This window comes from Callorhinus ursinus, unplaced genomic scaffold, assembly GCF_003265705.2.
Source record: "Callorhinus ursinus isolate GAN/ISIS: 27379988/994484 unplaced genomic scaffold, GSC_fseal_2.0 scaffold11, whole genome shotgun sequence".
Lineage (NCBI taxonomy): Eukaryota > Metazoa > Chordata > Mammalia > Carnivora > Otariidae > Callorhinus > Callorhinus ursinus.
Window position 1 is genome coordinate 56,610,812 of NW_027397073.1, and position 20,236 is coordinate 56,631,047.

General features: G+C 45.2%; 1 protein-coding gene across 1 annotated transcript in view; it reads right to left on the reverse strand.

Moving 5' to 3' along the window:
- LAMA1 (laminin subunit alpha 1) overlaps nt 1-20,002 on the reverse strand; it is a 164,877-nt gene extending 144,875 nt beyond the window's left edge. The window contains exon 1 of the mRNA XM_073898513.1: nt 19,820-20,002. Within this exon, the coding sequence (XP_073754614.1) occupies nt 19,820-19,895 (76 nt within the window). The 5' untranslated portion in view covers nt 19,896-20,002. The remainder of the gene's footprint in view (nt 1-19,819) is intronic.
- Nucleotides 20,003-20,236: the final 234 nt, after the last annotated feature.

Below are 20,236 nucleotides of genomic sequence, written 5' to 3' on the forward strand. Positions count from 1 at the left end.
AATCAGTGAAGGAAAAGTCAAATCCAAACTCCCAGGAGTTTGACATTTAACACAGTTGACTTTTTTTTTTTTTTTTTTTTTTTTTTGTCTCATGTGGGAAGATGAAGAGAAGTTCAATCTCAGAAAAACCAGAGGGGGTGGTGAGCAAAAGACCTTCACAGGGTTTTGCTGAGTTCCATTTCCATAGCAATGGACCCAAGGTGCCCTTGACGAAGACAGAGGTTTTCACTGTAAGATGAATAAGCAGAACGAACCAGCTAGCCACAAATATTGTCAGCAGAAAACAGCACCTCGTCGGGATCCACCTACTCCTCCCACAAAGGCTTGTTTAATGCTTATATTCCATGACATCCTGGGTTTGGATTCAGCATAAAAGTTTAGTTGCAGAGACAAAAACTGTAATTCATTCATCAGGAAGTATTTTTCTCTTTTGTTGCCAAGGGCAACAATTTAAATACCTATCGAAAACATTATTGCATTTAGGCAAACACAAAAGCTCCTCAACATAGGCACGAATTTTGAAAATTTTGTATCATTCCCACTGCCCTGGAAATGCACTACCCCTCCTCCCTCCTTCCACATCCTTACAGGAGTGAACTAACTTAAAGGAAAGTCAAAAAAGCAAGTACGGCCTTTCAGTTGAATACTGACAGCCTGTTGAATTAAAATGCAGTCATATTATATTTTGCTTATATCATGAATAATGCGTACAATGCTTATATCATTTGTTTAAATACCTAAAAATGTCAATTAATTCAACATTTCTCTAACTGGCCAAACACTTCCAAAAACCATCAACTTTTCTACAAGCCCTTCAAGATCTTAATTATTTCTTTCTCTTTCTTCTGCCTGTGCTCTATTATATAGATTTTACTTGCTTCTGCTTTAAAAGTTTGGCATCCCTGTTGAAGAATGTGCCCATGGTCACTTCAAGGGTGTCAGACCACTGGCCTCACCCTTGGTTTAATGCTCTGTTGAAACTGTCCTCAAAGTTTTCATAATTTGAACAGAGGGCTCCCTATTTTCATTTTGCATTAGTTCTTCATGTGCCTAGTAGTAGCTCCAATCGAGGACTGTCCTCCCAAGTGTCCATGTACCTCTGATCAAATTACTCGGCATTCAAGTTACCACCTGTAACTGAACACTAGTACGATCACTCCATAGTGGCTGGATCCACCAGATTACAGCTCCTTTTATTCCAATACATTCCTACATGAACATCTTACTAACAAAGAAATCATCTGAGATATCTCTCACCTTGGAGACCAACCGTAGACAAATACATTTAACAACTAGAGTAAACACTCCAATCAAGAGTACACAGACTTAAATTATCTTGGTAGCATTCTCACTGGGATTGATAATACTGTATTTTCTCGGTTTCAGTACCATTGTTTGCTTCTGAAATCAGGCTACCTCTTTCAATAGATATATACATTTAATGCAATCATTTCTCTATTTTTTTTTCCCAAAAAGCTGTTACTACGTCAAGGATGTATATGAGAATTTCATTCATTGTCTTTCCAGTTCCTTGCCTTACATCTGCTCTTCACTCAACTTCAACTGGGATTCTGATCCTTTAAGTCACTAAAAATGCCCTTTTCAAGGGCATCAACTTCCATGTTGCCCAACCCAGCCCGCCTTCAGTTTACTTGACCTTGCAGGAGCTTTTATCAAAACTGACCTTTCTCGCTTCCTTAAATCCTACCTTCTTTTGGCCTCCATCCTCCTACAGACCCTCAGTTCTCCCTCTGTCACAGTAACGGGGTCCCTCTCTGCTGGTTATCCTAGATGTCCCCATAGGCACTGATTTCCTATGGAAAGCCCAAGATGGCCCTGGTGCATTCTGTTGGGGAAAAGGGGGAAGCAGTGTACTTTCCCAAAAAGTTATCTTGAAAAACAAGAGAAGCAACCTGAAGTATATTGAACTGAGGACAGGCACTTGGGTTTTCTACCTCGTGTGCTCAATGCTTCCTTGTTCAATATTATTAATCCTAATTTAGATATGATATAAAAAGGTATCACATGTATGGGGCATGAATACGTGGCGTCATGGAATTAGTGGAATCCCAGCATGGTCAAAATGAAATCAGCAGAAGTTTAACAGGGATAGATGGGGGACCCTCCACTTGCCCCCCCCGCAAATACATCGGCAAATTACAGCCTAATCTTGGTGAAGGTAGAAAAGATATTAAGGTCCCTTGTGATAGGTATACACAATATGAAAACAGTACTATGAAAAAAAGCTATCCTGATCTAAGGTTGAATTAATAATGCCATGTTATCCAAGAAAGAAGATGACATTTAGCATCCACAAATTTGATCATTATTATTGAGCTCTGCACAAGATATTCAAAAGTCATTCTGCACCCAACTGTTGAGAATCACAACAGTACTTCTCCAACTTTTCCATGCATAGATCACCTGGAGATCTTGTTAAAAATGCAGATTCTGACTGCAGGTCTGAGGTGGGGCTGGGATGCTTTGGTGGAGCATCTCCTAGGGGCTGCCATTTTGGATTTGAAAGATTAAATGATCTCTTGAGTTGTTTCTAGCTCAAATCCCCTGGAGTTGGCTAATTCAGCCAAGCCTTGGCACAAAGATCAGCAGGCTTATTAGTAAGATCACTTCTCCCCCAGCACTTTTCTGTCACTATTTAACCAGAACTCCAGACTCCTCTCCTGCTTTCAAGTCTTAGAGACACTGGGCAACTATTTCCAGAGGGAATGGGGTGCGTCAGTGAAACAGAGGCTTTGGGCTTACTGGAAAGTGGGGGAAAACCTTTAAGAGTTCCAAAATTAAAGACATACTAGAGGAACAAGGTTAACTGAGCCTCAACCAGGGAAATCTATTAAAGCAAACCAGTGGTTTGATTCCTTAGCCCTGTTATACCTGAATGATGCTGCCGTCGGCCTGGTTCACTCACGGTGAAAATGATGTTCTTGAAGACACGGTGAAATGCTTACAACATAATGTTAAAGTTTAAGAGAAGGATATTTACGTAGCACGGGCTAATTCTGACAGTCACCCTTTAAGCCTGAGTCCCGCAGGCGGCTGGCATTCTGACCAGGTGTCTTCACAGAGGCCCGGGGGACTTTGCTCAGGGTGGGGAGAGGTGGGTTGGAGAGCACAGTCTGACATCTCTTCCCTGGCTGCCTCGGAACCTTGCATTTGAACTTCCAGGAGAGGGTGTAGGTGATAGAAGGAGAAGAAAGAGTTTGCAGAGCGCCTCTAAAGGCAAAAGCAGGGCCGTTCACAGAAGGTGGGGTCAGCTCCCCAGCCTGGTGAAGAAAAGAGCTGGAGAGAGGTGGGGAAGGGCGAGGAGACACAGTTCATCACCACAGCAGTACCCCTGATGCTCTCTCTTTTTTGTCTTATTAAAATAAGATTTTTAATATTATTATCCTTTTACTTTTTTTAAGTTCTTCTCTATATTGTATTTTATTATGATAATCTAGGCAAGGGAAGTTTATTTGATTTCCACATGTTAGTAATGAAGAAATCAGAACCCAGACTGAACCACATTAACAGATTACTCTCCAATAAAGCACACTGACATAAATCTTCCATAGTACATTTTTGTTTAGAACAAACCAGTAAAAACCCGACGGCCCGTCTTTACTACATTCTCCACTAGAGTTTGCACACATTGCCCATTCTAAGTTTTTTGGTTCGACTTCAGGTTGCAGGTTCCACTCAGATTATTTTCCCCTTCCTGAGCCCTCCCTCGCCTGCCCTTCCCTCCCCTTCCCGCACCTTAGCACAGACCTCCCTCTGTGTTTCCCCCACTCCTCTGGCTCTCGCCCCGAAGAAGTTGGCAAGTTTAGGGGCCTCATTTGTTTCCAGAGAATGTCAGCCCTTCTTCCAACTTCTGGGACCACGCTCCCAGGCTGCCAACACAGTACTCCTTTAAATGTGTTCATTTCCTCACGGGGACTGCATTTCCCACAGAGTTCCCTTTCGCTTGCCTGTACTGACAATCAGTCACACTGAGGATGTCCACTGAGGTTTGACTCACGATGAACATCTACTTAAGTATAAATGGTAACTAGTATAATATCTGAAATCTACTTTAAGATACTTGAGTATAAGGTATGATAGTTGTGTGTGTGTCTGTATCTTAGATTAAACTACCCAGATGCCGCTAGGCTAGTGTTAAAACTGGTGAGGTACCTCCGAGGGGGAGTCAGCTGGTATTCCAGTCAGGAAGACTGCTCATATTCCAGACGTGCCCACCATGCTGTCTGTTACCTGTCTCCATCAACACTGGCATTTTGCTAATTAGCAGGGTGAGTATCAGAAATGGGTTATTAGGAAAATTAGTGGGCTGTTAATGGCATAATAGGTAATACAACTGGACCCTCACTAGAGAAATTCATGGTGGTCAAGGTACCCATATACGTTAAAATCTCTTAGAGAGACTTCTGGCCATAGCACAGAAAAGAGGTTGACAAATCCTCCCCTGAAAAAAAAATTACATAATTGGACAAAATGCTTAAAAATAACCATTTCAGGACTCTGAAATCAACCAGAGACCAACAACAAATTGAGATGCTCTTCCTTAGGCAAAGCTACCAGGGTTTCACGTAAGACCAGTGGGTGAGATCCGCCTGCCGTCTGGGCTGCCCCACCCTCACCCAGCTCCTCGCCACCGCAGTGGATTACCAAGGCGGTGCAAGCATGGGCATCAGCAGCTTCAGCGCTGGGGCCTGACCACTGGCTCCATTTGGAGCAGAGAGCGGGAACACAATGATGTTGTTGTAAAAGTAGTAAATTCAGTAGAAAACGAATAAATGAATAAATGAATGGGGATCGCTTAAGGCTCTGCTGGCCTGAGGTTGCAGTCCCAGAGGGGCAAGCTACAGACAGCTGACCAGTCAAACACATAACAGCGATGTCCTGGAAACATGCATGCCAAAGAAGGGCTTGATCAGCTCTCCTAGGTCCCCAGTTTTTTTTATTGGAAAAGAAGAAAACATTTCAGAAAAGAATTTAGCAGAAGAATTAAGACCAACACACTGAAAACTACAAAACGCTTCTGAGAGAAAGAAGACCTACATGAATGAAGAGATGTATTTTTTCATAGGAAGGAAGACCCAGTACTAATAGACAGCAATTCTCCCTGCACTGTTTTAGGATTCAGTCTCTGTCCTATCAAAATCTCAGTTGGCATCTTTTGTAGAAATTGACAAGCTGATACTAATGGAAATGCAAAGGACTTGGAACTGTCAAACCAATTTAGAAAAAAGTAAACAAAATTGAATGTCTTAAACTACAGATTTTAAAACTTACTATAAGGGGCGCCTGGGTGGCTCAGTTGGTTGAGCGTCTGCCTTCGGCTCAGGTCATGATCCTGGAGTCCTGGGATCGAGTCCCGCATCGGGCTCCCTGCTCCTTGGGAGCCTGCTTCTCCCTCTGCTTCTCTCTCTCTCTCTCTCTCTCTCTGCCTCTCATGAATAATGAATAAATAAATAAATAAATCTTAAAAAATAAAAAAAAATAAAACTTACTATAAAACCAAAGGAATCCAGACAGCATGGTGTTTGCATGAGAGAATACATATGAATCAATGGAACAAAACAGAATCCAGAAATATACACTTACATTTACGGCAAATTGATTTTTTGCAAAATGCCGAGGCAGTTTTGTCTTTCCAGCAAATGTTTGGGACCACTGTATATGCACACACAAAAAACAAACTAAGCCTGGCTGGCTTAGCTGGTACACTGTGTGACTCTTGATTTGGGGTTATAAGTTTGAGCCCCATATTGGGTGTAGAGATTACTTAAAAATAAAATCTTAAAAATAAAAAGAAAAGAAAATCTAAAGACAAGCCATTAAACTGAGAGAAAATACTTTCATATCATATTTCTGATAAAAGATTTATATCAAGAAAATATGAAGAACTCTTATAACCCAATACTCAAAAGACAGAAAACCCAATAAAAACCAGGCAAAATATTGGAATAGATATTTTTTTAAAGATTTATGTATTGATTTCAGAGAGAGAGTGCACAAGTGGGGGGGGTAGAGGGCGGGGCAGGGGAGAGGGAGGAGAGGGAGAAGCAGGCTCCCCACTGAGCAGGGAGCCTGACACCAGGCTCTATCCCAGGACCCATGAGATCATGAGCTGAGCCGAAACCAAGAGTTGGACACTTAACTGACTGAACTACCCAGGTGCCCCTGGAATAGATATTTTCACCACAGGAGATATATGAATAGCTAGTAAGCACATGAAGTACGTTCAATAAATTATCAGGGAAATTCAAGTTAAAACACGAAACGCCACTTCACAGCCACTGTGACTACAATCAGAACGACAGTATATAGTGTTGGTAAAGATGTGGGGTGACTGGAATGGTCATAGGCTGTGGGTAGGAATGTAAAATTGTACAGCCACTTTGGAAAAGAATCTCAAAGTCTCTTTAAAAAAAATTAACATAAGGGGTTCCTGGGTGGCTCCGTGGGTTACGCATCTCACTCTTGATTTCAGCTCAGGTCATGATCTCAGGGTCATGAGATTGAGCCACGTGTCGGGCTCTGTGCTCAGGGCAGAGTCTGCTTCAGATTCTATCCCTGTGCCTCTGTCCCTCCTCTCTCCCGGCTCTCTCCCTCTAGCTCTCTAAAATAAATAAATAGATAAATAAAATCTAAAAAAAAGAAAATTAATACAAATTTACTATATGCCCTCTATTCCAATCTTAGGAATTTCACTCAAGAGTAATGAAACAGGAAGACCTGAATGCAAGTGTTGATAGCATTATTCCTAATAGCCCCAGGATGGAAACAATCAAAATGTCCATCAACTGGTGACTGGCTAAAAAAAAAATGGCTATCTACACAATGGAATAATATTCAGCAATAAAGTATAACAAACTCCAGATACATGCCACGACCTAGATGCACCTAGAAAATATTATGTTAAGAGAAAGAAGATAGATGCAAAAGAATACATACTGCATGACTCCATGCCTATGAAATTTCCAGAAAGGGCAAATCTTAAAGTACAGAAAGCAGATGATTGGTTGGGGCTGAGGGGAAGGTGGAGGTGAGGACTGGGCACAAATGAGCATGAGGAAGCCTTTTGAGGTCTTGGAAATATTCCACACCAGACTGTGGGGACAACTGTACAACACTCTAAATTTATTAAAAACCATTGTGCAGTACACATCCAATTGGTAGGATTTTGTGGCATGTAAATTATACCGCGATAAAACTGTTAAAACATGTCAGAGTTTCTCCTCATCCTTGCAAAGTACAGGGTATAAAATCATGCAGTCTGTAGCCTTCATTCTGAAGGATGGGGATGCCACCTGAGGGTTGATCCCTCAGATGTCCTGGATCCAGACAGTGTTTAAGGAAGGGTGCATATTGCTTGACGCTGATTCAAGGGAGAAGTCTGCACACCTGAAAGGACAGAAAGCTACAATTCTATCAAACTCATTGCATATGGCCTATGACCTTTTTTTGGACCTGATTGCTAATTAAGGTATGTTAATAATGTGTAATGTGTAAGCTATGCACTTGACATCATCTAGTGGGTTAGGTTGTAAGGGACCAGTGAATCCTCATGCACCTCAAACCTCTCAGTGGGTAGCATCATTCACCGAAAAAGAACCTAAGCATTTTGTATAACAAAATTGGCTTAGGTCAGTTGGTAACAGAAACCAAAGTGATGTTTATTTTCTTTACTAGCAGATTCCTTCAAATATCATTTTGGAAATATTTTCCTATTCAATTTGAAATTATTTCATTTACAGAGGACTGTCTTATGTGCAAATTTTCAGGGAAGTTTGAGCACCTAAATGAGGTGTATCTTAATTCAGTCAATTCTAAAAATGAAAAAGAAACTAACAAAGTTGGAAACCACTAAAGACACGGGAGATGTTATGCTCATATTTCTAAGAAGAATAGGCCATTCTTTCATTCAGTAATAAGTGATTTTTACCAAACAAAAATCCGTCTGTGACATAAATTCTGTATGCCTTTGTTCTGTTCCTGAGAAGAGAAGGATGGCTTAGCTCAGAATGCCCGGAGGAGAACAGCTGTTCTTCCACTTAAACAAAGTGCTCCAATGGCAGGCAGGTAGAGTTCCTTTAAAAAACACCTCAACTATGAAAATATAACTACAAGAGCTAGTTAACAAATGCCAACAAGGGTAAAGTCATGCACCATCGAGTGTCCTGAAGTCACACACTTTACAAGGAAACCCTATTGCAGTAGAAATGTAGAGGTGAATCAGAGTTTTCCTTCTGTTTCCAGTGATATTATTCTAAAGCAGCAAGTGGACTTGTATTGGTGTTGAGGCCTTCAGAAGCAAAAATCTCTCCCAGATCGGAACTGTGAACACACTCAGTAGGATTCTTTGAGTATTTCTCAAGCTCATTTGACTACAAGCACTGGGGATGCAAAAACCACTGGTAACCAGTGTGTGGAACATTCTAGAAATGTAAGTACTTGTTGACTGGGTGTGTGAATACATTGCTGCCTTGAGATGCTTAGACGTTACTGGCTCCAAATCTAGAAATAAGATCATGTTAAATAAAATCAGGGTTTTAAATCTGTATTGAATATTCATCATCAGCCATTATTTTAATTACAAAAATGTAATCCATGTTTTCTTTGTGCTGAATTGTAGATGGGGAAAAAAAAAAACAGATCAACAATCCCCTCAAGTTATTCAGCCCCTCCTGATTACCAGACTCTGTGGCTCTTCTCTCTCCATATTTGGATGCTCTCTGTGAGCACGAAAGCAACTGGACTTCTCATTTCCGCCGCTAGGTGGTCCCTGGTCACGTGTTCTGGTTCAGAAGGTGAGCTAAGGTTTTTGGTCCCCAAAATGTTGGTCCACCCTCTACCCTTGTTTAATTACCTGAATTCTTACTCATTCCTGGTCCTGGAATCCTGTTGCCCAGCCTTCTTGAGCTGGCCCCTGTCCTTTCCCTGCCTCTGTTTCCCCGGAGATGATCACTCCGCTTCGTGACCTCCCTGATCCCAACTGCCCGTCCGCCGGATCCCTAAACAATGCCCACTGGATTCCCTTCTGCTCCTGTTGCTTGTCTGCGCTGGGCCTTCCATTCACGCACCCAACTAGGATTCACAGAATTGACATGAAATGCCAGGCACTGTGCTGGCGAACAGAAATAAGAACAAAACTCTCTGCCCTCCAGGAGAGACAGGCAAGTTAACAGTTACAAAACACCATGCTGCAGGTGTAGAAACAAATTGCTATGGCAACAAGCAGGTGGAAAGCCTGAATGATGGGGTGGGGCAGAGCATGCCAGAGGGCCACAGGTGAAAGAAACGACTTTCCATGGACAGTGTGTCCAAGGTCACTGATACGAGCCACCACGCACGTCACACTGTGGGAACCGGATATCTCAGAATGGCCACAATAGGGTTGGCAGTGGGAGAATAAGCCACTGAGGGGTCTGAGCACAGGGGGCCCTGGAAGTCCTCCTCACAGAGAGTGAGAAGACATTCAACAGGGGTGGGTGACACGGTCAACTTCATGGTCCCTAAATTCACCGGGACTCTGGATACCAACAGTTTCTGGGCTCTTATTGGCCTCGTGAGACTTCAACTCAGCACCTGCAGCTGGGCTGGCGCTTCCAGCAGAATTTGCCCTCCCCCCCACCCCCCCCCGGAGATGGGCCCAGGTGCAGACTCTGGTTCTGGCAGTCTGGGGTTAGTTAGTACCGTCCCTCTCCAGGTACCCTGAGCTGGGAGCTGGTATGCGAGGTCAGTACAGGGGTGTGGGTTTGCCATGCAGTATATGTGGGATACGTGTGGAGGGAGTGTGGTGTGTGGTGGGGGGGGTGGGGATGTAGAAGGCAGAATGACTCTTATTTTGGGGGGTGGAGCTAGAAGGGAAATAATAAGCCAAACATTGCAGGGGGAACAACTTCTGAAGGAAGGCAGGAAAAGCAAGTGTAAAATGGATCCTCAAAGACAAGATTGGAGAATGACAGGAGAAGCTGGAGGATAAGGACAGCTAGACTTCGTAGTCACCCGACAGGAGAAAGTGAAGATTGGATCCAGAGCGGAGGTGGCCCAGGTAAACCCAGACAAAAAGGTACCTGTGGCTTGTCCATTTAATGGGGTTGGGAGGGAGGGATATGGCACCAGATAATGCCTATATATGGAATGGATTGACTAAATTTTGGATGAATTATTTTTTTTAAGATTTTATTTATTTATTTGACAGAGAGAGAGAGAGCACAAGTAGGCAGAGCGGCAGGCAGAGGGAGAGGGAGAAGCAGGCTCTCCACTGAGCAGGGAGCCGGACGTGGGCTCGATCCCAGGACCCCAGGATCATGACGTGAGCCGAAGGCAGCCGCTTAACTGACTGAGCCACCCAGGCACCCGTGGATGAATTATTTAAAGAATGAAAAAGTAATCCAGTCAATCCACTACCCAGCCCTACTAGGCCAGAACTTATCCCCAGATGGGAAGGACTCTAAATGTCATATTTCATTCATATTTCATATTTCAAATGTTAATGACACAGGCTGTGAGTACAGGGATCCCTCACAACTTTCAGGTGCTTAGTTATCATCCCCGCTTCCCAGAGGAGTGGGGATCGCATGAAACAGACATGAGGCAAGCAAGGAGGGTGCTTGGGTCTGAGCACTTGGTATCTGCACAAGGCATTAGCCTCCAGGCGATGGCAGGCTCAGTGGGGTCAGTGCCCCTGATCTGCCCCCATGGATAAGGTAGGGGATACTACCAGGTACTGCATCCCTTTTCCAAGCCTGCATTGCTGTTTGATCGCATTCACTGGCACAGCAAAATTTACAAAGTTAATTTAATGGCTCTCAACCCTGGCTGCACAGCGGAATCACCTATGGAGCATTTTTATAAACTTTTTTTTTGAAGATTTATTTATTTTAGAAAGAGAGAGAGAGCATATAGGGTGTAAGGGCAGAGGGAGAAGGAGAGAGAAACCCAGGCAGATTCTGCACCAAGCCTGGAGTCCGACGAGGGGCTTGATCATAGGACCCTGAGATCATGACCTGAGCCAAAACCAAGAGTCAGACGCTCAGCCGACTGCGCCACCCAGGCGTCCTCCTGTGGAGCATTTTTAAAGTACAGATGACTGGGCACCACTGCAGACCACATAAATTATACTCCTTTGGGGTGGGACCTGGGCATTGATGTTATTAAAATCTAAAGTGCAGCCTGGAGAGAAAAACTTCTGTACTAATTGTGCCTCTTCACCTGGAGCATGCTAGTCCAGCAGGTGAGATCCGAGTTTCCCAGAAACGAAAGGAAGCCCAGGGAAACAGACATCAGCTAACAGGGTGTTTGGTGTAGAAGCTGCTCCTGTCACTCCCGCTAATGCTGACCACCTCTTGGCCTCCCCATCTCCCGCCTTTCCCTGCCCCACGACTCGGCCTAGTCGGGTCAATGTGAACCTACATGACTCTAAGTAAACAAAATATAGATGGTAATATCCATGATTGAGACTTTGATCCTTCTATTTCTGCTCTGCCCATTATTTCTCATGGAGGACATTTTGGGTTTTGGGGGTTTTTGTTTTGTTTTGTTTTTATATGCACTTTTCAATTCTGTGGATTTCAAAAACAGGTCCACCAAGAATGTCAAGAAATGCCTGGAATCATAGCAAGGAATGCAGGTGAGAATGGGGTCCTCAAGATACTCTAGCCTTTGTACATTCCTGACTCAGGGTCCCAAGATTTGTTCCCTGCGTGAATGAATGAATGAATGAGCAAACACAGAACAAAAATTAGAAACATGAAATAGAAACAGTCTCACAAGAAAATATTATTCCCTACTCCAAGAAGGTATTAACTATTTAAAATGCCACCTGCCTTTAAGAAAAGCAATGGAAGCTTCCAAAGGCATTTCACATGTTAGTGCCTATCTCGAACTCCCTCTACCCCACACTTCCAGAACAAAAGAATGCCCATGAATCCTCAAGTGTGGTTGTAAAGAATTGGGAAAACTAGATGGTGCACAAAGACAAAGATAGTGTTTGGGTGAAGGAGGTCAGAAGGCACAAACTTCCAGCTCTATTTATATAAGTATCATATATTTAGTATTATAATTATATACACAAGTCCTGGGGAGGTAATGTGCAGCATGGTGACCACAGTTAATAATACCGTGTTGCATATTTGAAAGGTGCTTAAAGAGTAAATCTTAAAAGTTCTCATCACAAGAAAAAAATTTGTAACTATGTATGGGAATGGATGTTAACTACACTTATCATGGTGATCATTTTGCAATATATACAAATATCGAATCATTATGTTGTACACCAGAAACTAATATAATGTAATATGTCAGTTATACCTCAGTTGAAAAAAAATGCCAGAATTAAAGATTCAGAATAAAGGGGCTGGAAGGCTAGACAGGGGAATTTTGAGGGTAGGAAAAGAGTGCTAGCCCACCATAGGAGACAGTAATTGGGACAGAAGGAAAGCCAAGTGGCGGAGAGAGTTGTGGAAGTAACTATTTAAACTAGAAACCCAAAAGAGTCGGCTTGAAGACCAACTGGAAAGTGGACCTTTCAAGTCCTTGTGCCTTTGGATACCAAAATGGGAATAAGGTTTTATTGAAACAGATTCCAGATCCCCTGCTGCCCTGCAAGTGCTAGTCCCCTCGGGTGAAATGAAATATAGGGGGCTAGGGGAACTCATGCCCAGAACAGGGCCAGGACTCAGGGCTGGGGTGGCAATCCAGGGGCTGGGTAAGGGTTTTATGGTTGTTAAGCTCTGGAGCATTTGTGGGCGGCGCCACCCTCCCACTGCCAATGGCTCAGGTCTGAGCACAAGAACCTTCTATCCTTAAGTTATCTGTGTATTGAAAGAAATGCTGGTAGCTATGGATTTGATCTTTGCAGGAAAAAAACCCCTTCTTTTGGACCTTGACTTACAGAACTCTAGACAAGCCATCCAAAACAGGACCAGACAGCATCTTTTTTATTGTTATAGAGAATTTTCCTGAGAATTTTTCTGGCTGGCAGTTAAGGAGCAATGGAACAAAATGCAGGAAATACTTCAGGGAATGGGGAACGAGGGCATTTTCTATACATGTTCATGGATCTAAATTTGACATTCTCACCAGCCGTGCAGGAGGCTCTCGGGCACAAGAATTTGAGCCACTCTGCCTGCTAGGCTGACAGTTCAGACTTCAAAGATACTTCAGGAATGAAGAGAAGCAAACTTCAATCCCTGACTTATCATAAAAAGCAGTGCAAATACAGAAACAGGACAGTTGGTTGAGGCTATAATAACTAGGGCAGTACGCTGCAGGCCGTGCATGGGTGGTCAGGCTAGGTTTTAGGTAAGAAATGGGGGCGCAGTCCAAATAAGGGAGTAACAGGGACAAAGCATGCAGCTGGAAGTCCATATACCACTTGCAGTCAGAGAGGAAGGAGGCGCTCGGGATGGAGAAAGGCGTGGCTAAGCCTCCGTAGTCCTGACTGACCGGAGGGATTGTGGAGGGCCACTGGGCTGGGGCAGGATTGGAACTGGATGAAGCAGGTAGCACATGATGAAGGCAGGGCTCCAGCAGCATGAGCCTAACTGCAGTGTTAGACCAGATTAGGAGAAAGCGTGTGAGCATCAGACACTTATTACAAGTGGCCAGTTATATGGGCGCCTGGGTGGCTCAGTCGGTTAAGTGTCTGACTCTTGGTTTCAGCTCAGGTCATGATCTCAGGGTCCTGGGATCAAGCCCTGCGGAGGGCTCTGCGCTGGGCATGGAGCCTGCTTAAGTAAGATTCTCTCTCTCCCTCTCCTTCTGCTCCTCCCCCTTTCTCTCTCTAAAAACAAACAAAAAAGTGGCTGGTTATAGTCAATTCAGACAGCAGGTGACTATTTGCATGGTAATAGGGAGAAACAAAAATTTTTAAAAATCAGGGAATCTTTTTAAAGGAAGGAACAAAAATTCAGGGGGACAATTTGGATAAGGGGACAAAAAAAGTAAAGGAAGATGAAACCAAGGAAACAGAAAGAATGTCATGAACTGGGGGAAATCGGGAGGGAAGACATTGGAGCTGGTTCCAGTGCTGGGCCCCCAGGTAACAAGATAATCACTTTTGTTAGTAAAATTCTGTCACTACAAAAAGGCTGGAAGACATTTAAATGTGTGCTATATAATAATCAGCATCGTTATGTGAGGGTTTTTTTCCCCCTACATGTTCTCTTTAAACTACAAATAATCTGCTACACTGCAGCATCTTCTTTATTGTCATAGAGAATTTCCCGAGGTTCTGGCAGGAAGTTAAGGAGCAATGGAACAAAATGCAGGAAATGCTTCAGGGAATGGGGAACGAGGGCATTTTCTATACATGCCCATGGATCTAAATTTGACATTCCCACCAGCCGTGCAGGAGGCTCTCGGGCACAAGAATTTCAGCCACTCTGCCGGCAAAGGCCGACCGCTCAGACTTCAAAGATACTTCAGGAATGAAGAGATGCAAACTTCAAATAGCAAATTCAGAAAAGGAAAAAAAAAAAAAGGTGCATACAAGCTGAAGCCAGGATCTTAATGTATTTCCACACACCGCAGTTTCTGGATGAACACTCTGAGATAAATGCTTACCTAGGCAAGAATGTCATCCATCGGGCTGATTGGGATTCTCACTGCCTCCATTGTCTGTCTCCTGCCCCCGAGCAAGACACACAATCTCTGGGAACAAGTTAACCCAAAGAAAGCTCTCCTGATTCAGACTTGAAAACACAAAGACTCAAGTGGAGGGATTCTGTGCTAGGAAATGGTTATTCTGGGCAAGGACTGTCACCCCCAGCATCAAGGACAAGAAAATGCAGTGAACCCAGCTGTCGCTGTCACGCGGGGGGCTTCGGGCCGAAACAGCTTCCTGGCTGGCATGTTCCAACAGAGCCCAAGTTCATGGCCTTAACTCAATTACTTCTTATAAAGGATTTTTTTTCTCTCATTAATTTTGAAATGCCTTTATTTATTTACCCAATTGTCCATGGAGACATATTAGTATTGGGAAAACAAAGCAAGCAAAAGAACTATCTGCAAGCATGTAAATAAGTTACAGACATCTTTCTTAGGAAACTATAGTTTCTCTTGGTTGTCCAAACATTTCTAAGGAATTGAACTAAAAACGTCATCTAAGGTCTAAGATGGAGCGTTCTCTCTGTCTCCAGTTAATCTCTGTATTCGAAGTGTAAGCTTAACTTTATTCATTGGGAATTATTTTTAATAATTAAATTTTTCTGTCTGCCACAGGTGTTCTAAGTAACAAATCATACTTAGTTGGTAAAATAAATAACACACTATCCTAACCTTCTAACAGAATTATTCTCAAACTTGACTTCTGCATATCATAAATCTCCTAAAATATATTTTTAAAAAGTATTTACTGCATAAAGAATAGCTTGTGAATGCACGGTAAACAAGACTTTCAGAATGAGTACAATGTCATGAAATCAATTGATGACCTAGTTCTTAAATTCCATAAAATCTAGGAAACACTGCTCTAATACCTTTCTGTCAAAGACCATGTTGGAAGGGACAAGTTGAAGGTGACAAGTTTACAAGTATGTACGTTCATTAAATGATGTATTAATTCCCTGCAACAGGTCCACTGAAGTGTTAGAATGGGGAGGAGGCAGTGGAGAGAGGAATATTGTTCCATGTTTTGTCAGGAAACAACTGGGGCCTCCTTTATACTGTTAAAGAAGAAGTGGGTTCCATAAAGTAGCTTGCTTTTAAGAGTTCCACAAAGAGACATCTAAGGAAGAATACCAAGAAACCGAAAGTAGTGGTTGCCTCAAAAGAAGGTGACAAAAGTCAAGACTTAACCTTTTTCTACAGACCCTTTAGTAGTACCCTTTGACTTTTGTACCACGGGCATGGGTTACCTATACAACAAAATGTTTTGAAGTTACTTGATTCATAACCAAAGAGATTCATTTCAATTTGACTCAACAAAGATAGGTGGCTATTCACTGCTGGGAACATTGCAAGACAATGACCATGCAGATATGGATAAAACGGTCCCTGCCCAAGTCAGTGGGCGAGACAGATTGGCCAGCCAATTGTTCACGCCACCATGATAAGTGGGTATGTAGGACAACAGCATTAAGTGGAGAGGCCTCCGGGAGTTTAGGGAAGAGGACCTAATAAATACCTAATAAATACTTCAGCATCAGGGGACCAGGAAGGTTTCCCAGGGCCTTAGAACCTAAACAGCAGACTTGTCTGGCACTTCACAGCCTGTGTGCAATTAAATACTGGTTGCCTATGAGTAGGTACACGTGTGCCTAAAATAATGCCCCTCAGCTCTGGGATAGCCTCTTGGTTTACCCCCAGTGTGATGCACGTCACTGTTATTTTGTGAATGCATGTGAAACAGTGAGGGGTGTGGGTGGCACCAGTCCGAGCCCATACGGTGGCGTTTCTAGAAAAATCACAGAGGCGGCAGTGCTGAGAAGGGAGAACAGGGGAGGAGGGAGGTTTGGTGAGAGAACCATCACAATATTTCATGGGAAAAACAGACAATTCCTGAGCCTAGTGAGCAGTGGGGACAAAAAAGTGGAGACAGATCACACAGATTTCCAGGAGGTAAAATCATTAAGCCTTAATGAGAGAATGAATGTGGGCAATGAGAGGGGGAGGGGTACCCAGGATGGTGAGCGCACATAACAGGCGTAACAGTAAGGGCCATCGCCACGGATCCTATGCCTGTGGCGCTATGTCCTGCCCAACACCATGCCATGTGAATCCTACCCATTTCATAGACAGGAAGACTGACATTCAGAGCTGTTAAGGTGTTAACCAATGTCATGGCTCATCAGAGGGACAGGCCTGGTATTTAAGTCCAAGGCTATTTGATTCCAAGTCCAGACTCCAAATTTTGAAACAATTATGCATTCCAGAGACTATAGCTCAGAAGAGGGCCTCCCCCAAAGTTCTGTGTAAAATAGTAACAGTGATACTCCTAGATAATATATTTTGAGGGCTAACCCTGTACTAGACACTGTTCTGACACTTTTCTTGCATTGTTTCATCTCATCGTTAACAGCCTCTCCAGGGAAGCCCCATTATTATTCCCAGGTTGCTGCTGCTGACACCAAAGCACAGGAAAATTAACTTGCCCAATTTCCCCCAGCTATAGTAAGGCCAGAGAATAAAACATCTAAAGCTTAAAGATATAGCTTGTCACCCCTCCCCCAAATTTACCAGGGATGATAATGAATATCCACAGGGCTTTATGAGCGATTTTTATAAAGCGGTAAAGTGTTTCAAGGAGGATTACCTTGAAATAAGTGGGTATATAAACATTTTATGATACTTGCTTATAGAGCAGTGCAATTCTAAGAGTGGCACAAGACATTACAAACAGTATGCATGTTTACTTCATATCTTTGTGGCATCTGAATTCTTTATGACGTTCTATTAACTACAGTGGTAGACTTCATATTTAATGCCTGGAAAAGAAGAAGGGAAAAGGAGTGGGCCAAAGTCCAGGATATGCAGAAGGCAGGCAGCGATGTTTTTATTACACTTATCCTTGTTTCCAACTGCTAAGATCAATATTTTCTATTGGCCCTTACCTGGCAGTACAGCTTACAGAAGAGAAAAATGTGCCTTTGAAATTCCTTGAGGCACACATACTCTACTGTGGAGTACAGACAGGCTAAATTTGAATACTATGCCATGTTGAAAACGAAGTAAATGTTCTTCTGTTCATACAATAGATTTGTTTTCTCTATACTTGGAACTATCTATTTTTACTTTTAAAAAAAGGACGATTTAAAACAGAAAAGCTGATGAGCCAACCTGTGAAGCAATTATAATTCTATGTAATGGCTAGCTGTGGACTTAGCACTAGTTTAAGAAACATACCACCTCTTACTCTAACCTAGGAATAACTCACTTTAAACGGGTTACATTTCAAGGTTAGTGAGCCACTGGGTCCTATACTGTGAATTGTAAGGTAACCCAGCGAGACACAGATAGTAAAGAGAACTGCTAATAAGCTGAGTGCTGTTAGATGACGATCTTTTTCAAAAATGTAGGCACCAGATAGCCAACTCAGCGGTGCTACGGGTCAGGATTTTATTATGACCATATCACACCATTTCACTAATCATTTATGCTATACATGTAGAACACAAATTATTTTTTAAAATGAAAATTCCCTCAAAAGTGCTCCTTAGGAAGCCTGGTGTTGGCTGATGGGGTGGGGACCGGCAAATATGGAAGGCGGTGTGTAAGATTCAAAGACTCCCGCGGTGGGTGGTTTTCCACAGCATCTTAAGCAGGAAAGCCCCATGTGGTCCCACTTTCTCCAAACACCATTCATAACCTCCCACGCCAAGTGCTCAGCTCCTAGGGGCAAGAAAAACATTCGGGGCATCTCCTCCATCTAGGACTTTTAATTTCTTAGAACAATAAAGCTAAGCCAAGCGGCTCTCTCCCCACCCTGTGGGAAACTGGGACTTGTTCACTTTCAGCAACCCGAGAGAAAGGAGTTGGGCGTGCAGCGCCAAAGCCTCGCCTCGGAAAGGCCGGCTACTTTCTCGCACGCATAACTATGTAAATTCCCTCTACGTCCCAGCCCTAGTCCGCGCTGAGCCGGCGCCCGGTGTTCAAAGCTGTGTGGCCAGCTGCGGTCCAGTGCGTTCATCACGAATGCCTGCATGAATGAGACGGACACGTCGCTGTAGAGTTCACAACTCAGCACAATGCCCAAACACATATTTTTCCCACGAGAGTATTTCGCATTCCGCCTACCTACTTTTGACCTGAATTTTTTTTTAATCAAATGTGTATTTGTGGGAAGGTGCCCATGGTCATATATTGCACACATGACGATGCAGTCAACAAGTACTGTGACCCCCTAGCCAATAGAAGCGACGGCGGCAAGACCTCACCGAGTCTCCAATTAGTCGAGTGGGGAATGGAGTGCTCCTCAGAAAGGAGCATTCTCTCCTAGTATTGATAGAAGCCTTGAGAATTCGCTTGGGGTTTCCGTTCTCCCCAAACCTTGCCAGGAGAACCACTGTACCCGTGCAGCGAGCGAGCGTGCAAAGTCGTCCCTTCGCCGCCGGCTCTGTCACCCCGGGGTGACCGCGGTCTAAACCTGCACCGGGAATGAGCCGGTTTGGCCACTTCGGGGGCTGCACAAAGAGTGCCCTTTCAGAAGGCGCATCCGTGGCCGGGACGCCGCCTCCGGGGGGCCGCGCGGGCGAGTACCCACGGCTAGGACAGTCGGGCAGAGGCGCGCTTCTCACCATGGTCTGTCCCCACTAGACCCCTGGGCCGCGAGCGGCCCCGAGGAGCCCGCCCTTTCCCCGCCGCGGACGAGCGGGCTTTCCACCGCAGGACAATGAGGGCGACTCGGGAAGACGCCTTTCCCATTCATTCCCCGCGCCGGGTCAGCAGCCCGCACCCCCACCCGCCGCAGCCGGGGGACTGCAAGCTGGGGACCGCTGCGGGGTCGCAACCCCCCTCCCGCAACCCCCGACCCCCCCGCTCCCACCCCCACCCCGCGCCGCTCGCGCTCGGGATCGCAAAAAACGGAGTGGAACCCCCCCCCCCCACCCCACAACCCCCCACCCCCGAGCCCGAGTAGTTTCAAGCCCAAGGGTCGGATGAGTGGGCGGTGTCCGTCTCGGGTGGCGTCCCCAGTCCTCTCCCGCCTGGCCCGGGAGACGCTTCCCAGGGGCCGCGCGGGAGACCCACGTGTGTGATTCCGCCCAGTCCGAGGTGAACTAGGATGCGCGCCCCGACCGAAGAAGCGGCAAAGTGGCCGGCTTTGTCCCGCAGCTGCCGCCGCCCGCCGGGGGTACTGGGGACCGGGGCTCACCTCTCTGCTGGCACCGCGCGGCGACCCAGAGCAGCGAGGCCAGGAGCGCGACCCCCGCGCCGCCGCCGCCACGCATTTCGCCGCCGCCGCTCAGGCTCTGGGAAGAAAGGCACGGCCACGCGCGGGGCCTCTCCGCAGAACGCGAGTCGGCGCTTCCCCGCCGGGCGCTGGTCTCTAGCCAGCCGGCCCCTCGGACACACCCCCCCCCCACCTCCGCCGCGCCAGCCCCTCCCCGCCCCGCGCAGACCCCTCCCCCGCGGGGCCCCTCGCTCGGCCCCTGCGACCCGCGGGGACCCGCCGCTCCAGCTGGCCGCCCGCCCAGCCGGTGCTCAGAGCGTCCCCGACTCGGGGGGGGGGGCTGTGGCGGGGGTGACCCGCTCCGAGCCGGGGCGGCGGGGGCGGGGGTGGGCGGAGAAA